Here is a 5,989-nt window from a genome sequence, read left to right on the forward strand (position 1 = left end):
GAGGCGCGCGGGGCGCTGAGATTCGCCCAGCGCTGTCCAGCTGAGCGCGCGACGCCTCCTGATAAAGAGCTGCAGAGGGGCGCGCGCAGAGTTTACTCACCCACAGCAGTGCATCAGGTTCAGGGGGGGAAAGAGAGAGAGAGGGAGAGAGAGAGAGAGAAAGAGAGAGAGAGACAGAGAGAGAGAGAGAGAGAGAGAGAGAGAGAGAGAGAGAGAGAGAGCAGGTGTGTGGATTGACAGAAAACTAAATCGAGCTGTTACCTGCTCTTCTCATTTGCTTTGTTTTTCCTTCTGCCGCCGGAGCTGTAAATGTGGCCGTCGTGCCCTGGTGAGCAGGGCCGGATAGACAGTATTTAGCGCCGCTGATTGTGCGTGCGTGCGTGCGTGCGCGCGTGTGCGCTTGCGTGCGTGCGTGTGTGTATCACCGGAGTGGTTGTGCGCTCAGTGGGCCGCCGCGTTCGATCATGTCCTCACTTTCGACTCAGTGAGAGGAATCAAACTTTATCTTCAACAAGTCCTGCGCCTGTGGGCACCTGATCCAGACGAGGCGCTCGTGTCCCGGGGTGATGATGGAGAGCGCGCTGTACCCCCCGGCGGGGATATTCGGCACCCCTTCACCGTCCACGGCAGGAGGAAGCGTGGTCACCAGCGCCAAACCCCTGGCGTTCTCGATCGAGCGGATTATGGCCAGGACGCCGGAGCCCAAGTCGATGTTGTCTCTGCCCAACTGTGTTCAGCACGGTGTCGCGGGAAAGGCCGACACACGGGCCTCCCTCGCTGTGCCTCCGTCCCCGCTGCACTGCGTGCTGCCGCTCATGCCGCTCACCTACGAGCCCGCGCACAAACTTCACAGAGTAGAATCGAGCCGCGGCGAGCCCGAGTTTCCCTACGGCACCGGCGAGCTTCTGAGTATCGGCGCCAACGCCAAGGCCGAGCAGCGGGACGCAGCACCTGCGATCGGACAGTACAAACTTTTTCGGCCGCGGGTACTTTCGCACTCGTCCATGCACACCGCCGCTGCCGCCGTGTGCTACGTGAACTGTGGCGAGAGCGCATGCGCGCCTCCGCCCGCCCCGCCCTGCTGAACCTGCACCCGGTGGCCTCGTACCTGCTGAACAGCCCGTTACACCCTCGCCACAAAAACCTTCTGGGGGAGAAGAGCAGAGGCGCGCACGGCCTGGACTCGTACCCCGGAGCTCTGGCGCTAAAGGAGCTCTCGCACTCTCAGCTGCAGCACTACATGAAGGAGAGCGCACACATCCTGTCCGAGAAACTGTTCAAAAGCTCAGCCAAGTTACACAGCAGCTCTCCTCCAGCCAAAGCCAAAGTGTTCACGTGTGAAGTCTGCGGCAAGGTGGGGAAGAAAACACACTTTTATATCGTTCATCATTTCATTCTTTTTTTTTTTTTTTTTTTTTTTTTTACACATTTTTAAATAAGCGGAACTTTTATTTTTTACACGTTTTTTATTTTTGTATTTAAATATTATATTATATTATATTATATTATATTATATTATATTATATTATATTATATTATATTATATTATATGCACTATTACTGAATTAGATATTTGTAATTTTTTATGATTTTATTGTTTATTTCCTTTCAGTAAATAATTTCAGAATTATTTATTTATCATGTAATATTATTTTCAGGTATTCAACGCGCATTATAATTTAACCCGACACATGCCCGTGCACACAGGAGCCAGGCCGTTTGTGTGTAAAGTGTGCGGCAAAGGATTTCGTCAAGCGAGCACTCTGTGTCGTCACAAAATCATTCATACTCAGGTAGAGCGCTTTAAGTTTTCCATTTGTGTTCTAATAAGATGTTTTTCGATGTTATTATTATTATTATTATTATTATTATTATTATTATTATTATTATTATTATTATTATTATTATTATTGTTGTTGTTGCTGTTGCTGCTATTAACAACAACAATAAGAATAATAAGAATAAGAATACAAATTATATTAATAATATTAAGAAGAAGAAGAAGAAGAAGAAGAAAAACAATATTTATGTTCCCATAATTTCATATTTCTAATGTTTAATGTGCTGTTGGTAAAAAAAGAAAAAAAAAAGTAAATTTTTTAATTGTTTAAATTATTTCTCTATTTCGACTATTAAATGATAATGTTATTTCATAACCAAAATCCTTAAGCGATTGAATCTAATTCTTTTTTTTTTTTTATCATTCTACACTTTATATACTTTATATTTTTTGTTGCTCATAATCTCCCCCATATTTGTTTGCAGGAAAAGCCGCACAAATGCCATCAGTGTGGGAAAGCGTTTAACCGGAGCTCAACTCTGAACACACACGCGCGCATCCACGCAGGATACAAACCGTTCGTGTGTGAATTCTGCGGGAAGGGATTTCACCAAAAAGGTAATAATTATTAGCTAATTCTCGTTCATTACCCTTTATATTTTACTTTTTTTTTATATAAAGTTTGTTTATCAAAATTTCAAATATGCACGTGTATTTTGGGGAAAAGGAAACAACTATAATTGAAATATATTAGAGATTAAATTGTGGATTATTAAACCTCTTTCTCGCTCTCTTCTTTTAGGCAACTACAAAAACCACAAGCTGACGCACAGCGGCGAGAAACAGTTCAAGTGCAGTATTTGCAACAAAGCCTTTCACCAGGTCTACAACCTGACTTTCCACATGCACACTCACAACGACAAGAAGCCCTTCACCTGCCCCACATGCGGCAAAGGCTTCTGCAGAAACTTCGACCTAAAAAAACACATACGAAAACTGCACGACGCTTCACCGGACCCGCACTCACCGGGAACCCCTTCAGAGCAGCGCGAGGCCCCGTGAACACTGCGCGCGTGTTTATGACCCACGCGACAGTCCAGGCTGCTCAGTAGGGCACGTGCTCCCCACTATGCAGACTGTGCGGGTTTGAACGCTTTACTGTTCCTGCTGGTTCTGACACACCGGGCTCTTTCTCAACAAACTGCACTCCTTTATCCCGCAAACAAACCGCTCGATTATCTTTCGTTTTTGTTTGTTTGTGTGGTTTTTTTAGATTCCTTAGTAAAAAAAACAAAACAATGATACCATTCTTTTCACTCTCAGGGTATGTGAACTGCGTGCTATATGGTTTATTACACACCTTTATTGACTCTTTTATTATTTTGTCTAAAAGAAATGCATTTTTGTTAACTTAAAGAGAGTGAGTTGTAAACATCATTAGGCTTATTTCTGTGACGGCGCTTTATTTTCTTCATTGTGTACAATATCACATATTTATAGTTTGCTGTTCTTTATCAGCCATGCTGTTACCGCTTATTCCGGTTAAATCGTCGTGAATTATGCAAGAGTTTGTTGTATATAATTATCACTGGCTTCAGATTTCTCATCAAAACAACATATAAATCGTTATAACGAGGGGAAAATACAAATAAATAAATAAAAAACGTACGTTTTATGTCATATTGTTCTTATTATTTCCCACACTGCGTGTTATACTGTTCAATTTGCGTTGTTTTTTTTCCCCCTTTGCAGTGTGTGTGTAGGAGTAATGGGACTGTGCCTAATGAGAAAATTACAACTCATTAAGATATAGTCATGAACATGATCAGCGCTTGAGCTGGAGGAGGTGAGGTCATGTCCTTGCGTTCCCACTGGGTCTGTATAAATGAACATGTAAATTAATTAATCTGTGATTAATTTGGTCATATTTCACCAAACAAAAACGTCCATGCAAAGGCAAAGCTCACTGAAAGAAAAATGTATTGTATGAGGAAATCAACCTATAACAGAAGTTTTTTTTCCTAACTTAATATAAATATAGTAATCTGCCGACAAACGTAGACTTATCTTATTTTTATTGTCTTTTTTTTTTATAGTAACTGTGATAACCACTTCTTTATCTAGGAAATTCTCCTGGGTTTATTGCTATAGTATATCATGATGATATACTGCAGCAACGACACCCCCTTGTGGCGAATATAATTCCTGCTCCACAGCAGCTGACATTTTAACATCTATTTGTGTTACTCTGATTTCCGAAGTTGACAAAAAAAATGCAGCAATACTGAAGCACTTTATATAATCTGCATTATGACATCTACTTGCTATTTTTCTTTCACTTTTTTTTTTTTTTGGGGGGGGGGGATTGAATGCATTAAGCCATTAAATAATGTAAGCTTTTATAGAAGAATAGGGACAATATAAAAAAAGAAAATTGACTGTGCTAATCAGAACCAGAATCAGAATCAGGTTTATTGGCCAAGTGAGTTGACACACACAAGGAATTTGGTTCCAGCTGTTAGTGACAGACATAAATAAAAACTATACATTCAGCTTGGACTATACCAGACAAAACAGACAAGACAAAACAGACAATGTGAGACAATATAGACAGTATGAGTATTAAATAGGGACACAGATTATATGACGGATCATTAATGTACATAAAGTGTGAGTGCATGGTAGTGTAAATGACAGTATTGTGCGTCAGGTATGATTTTAATTAATAATTACGTGGGACTGTGGGATCAAGAGTATTCAATTCGACCAGAGTAAAACAGAATCAGACTAATGGGTAATAAATACATTTCCCACTGTCCACTTCATTAGGAACACCTGTCTTTTATAGGTTACACTGCTGCCATATGATTGGTGATTGTATAATATATGAATATGCAGTTGGCCAGGTGTTAAGAAATGCATGTCAGCTTCTGTATCATTCTTTTAGACTTAAACATAATAGGCGGCACTACAGTCCTTCCTCACTGCTGCATTCGCATTCTCGTGGGTTTGCATGTTGTCTCTATTGTCCTGTAAACGTTTGCATGATTAAATTCCAACACTTTTGGATAAATCACGCTGCCTGGCTGGGAGTCAACGCTGGGATTTGTGTGCATGTTTTTTATTATTATTATTATTGAGCTATAGCCAGGTTTGCACAGGTATGTGACTCATATGAATACCAGGAGATGTCTGGTGTCCGCGCGCTCACAACTTTTCCTGTTCCAGGCAGTGAAGTCATAAAAACGCGACGCTTACGTCAAGGACACGGAAGAAGGCAGATCCTCGATCAGACTCGCGATTGGAGGAATGAAGGAGGCAAGTCAGGGGACCGCGTCCGAAACTGCATACTGCCCTATAGCTGCTATTTTAGACAGAGCCTGGGCTTGGAGCGCTTATGAAGCTGAAAATTTTTCTAGGGCAGAAACACCAGGTTCAGATCTGATATTATAATTAAAACACACAGAGAGGTGAGTGATGTTCCTTTAATGCATCTATATGTCTATATGACTGTAGGGTCACCAGTATTCAATTCCAATAGAATAAAACAGAGTGCGCAGTGTGTGTGTGTGTGTGTGTGTGTGTGTGTGTGTGTGTGTGTGTGTGTGTGTGTGTGTGTGTGTGAGCACTGCTAAGGTAGGTGAATATAGAGGTACTCTAAACATGTCAGGGTTTACAGCAAGACACATTATACACTTGTCGAGTTTGATTAAATAGAAGGCTATCTGGATTTGTGTCATAACCACAGGTGAATCCTGTATCTTTAATATTTACCAAAAGGTTTCAGTCGACCAGTGACATGAAGTATGTAAGATAAATTTAGGTTTCACAGAACTCAGATTCCAGTGAAATGAAGCTCGTGGCCAATAAGCAGACAGAAGATAAGTGTTCCTAGTCAAAGATAAATATAATATATAACTTCTGTAAAAAGAAGTATGCATTCAGAGTGTTTGTGTTTCACCTGATTTCTGACACATGTGAAGAATTGTTCTGTGTTAAATACTGAACTCCTTGTTACATAGTTGAGTTCATATCTTGTATGCAATGTTTTTATACAAATACACAATTGTCTTTTGGCCATTTATTTAGCAGTGATATTAAAATATCAAAAAAAACTTATGTTTTAAAACAATTTATATTCTAAAAGTTTTTCTAAACTATCATTAATCATGACATTGACAGACTGTTTTACAATATTGGCAGCAATTA

At 40.9% G+C, this 5,989-nt stretch overlaps 2 protein-coding genes across 3 annotated transcripts in view; both read left to right on the top strand.

The window, feature by feature from the left end:
* Positions 1–425: 425 nt before the first annotated feature.
* On the top strand, positions 426–3,455 carry fezf1 (FEZ family zinc finger 1). The gene is given in 5 exon segments (XM_083546024.1): positions 426–1,073; positions 1,076–1,354; positions 1,659–1,793; positions 2,266–2,398; positions 2,583–3,455. Coding segments are annotated over 5 exon segments (1,314 nt in total). The 5' UTR covers positions 426–566; the 3' UTR covers positions 2,843–3,455.
* Positions 3,456–4,985: 1,530 nt separating this feature from the next.
* Positions 4,986–5,989, top strand: part of aass (aminoadipate-semialdehyde synthase) — a 15,352-nt gene continuing 14,348 nt past the window's right edge. The window contains exon 1 of one of the 2 annotated variants that reach the window (XM_083546587.1): positions 4,986–5,250. The gene's annotated coding sequence lies outside the window, so the exon portion shown is untranslated. The remainder of the gene's footprint in view (positions 5,251–5,989) is intronic. The other variant, XM_083546586.1, reaches the window with a different exon arrangement.

The sequence above is a fragment of the Silurus aristotelis genome (genome assembly GCF_946808225.1).
Source record: "Silurus aristotelis genome assembly, chromosome: 7".
NCBI classification, from domain to species: Eukaryota; Metazoa; Chordata; class Actinopteri; order Siluriformes; family Siluridae; genus Silurus; species Silurus aristotelis.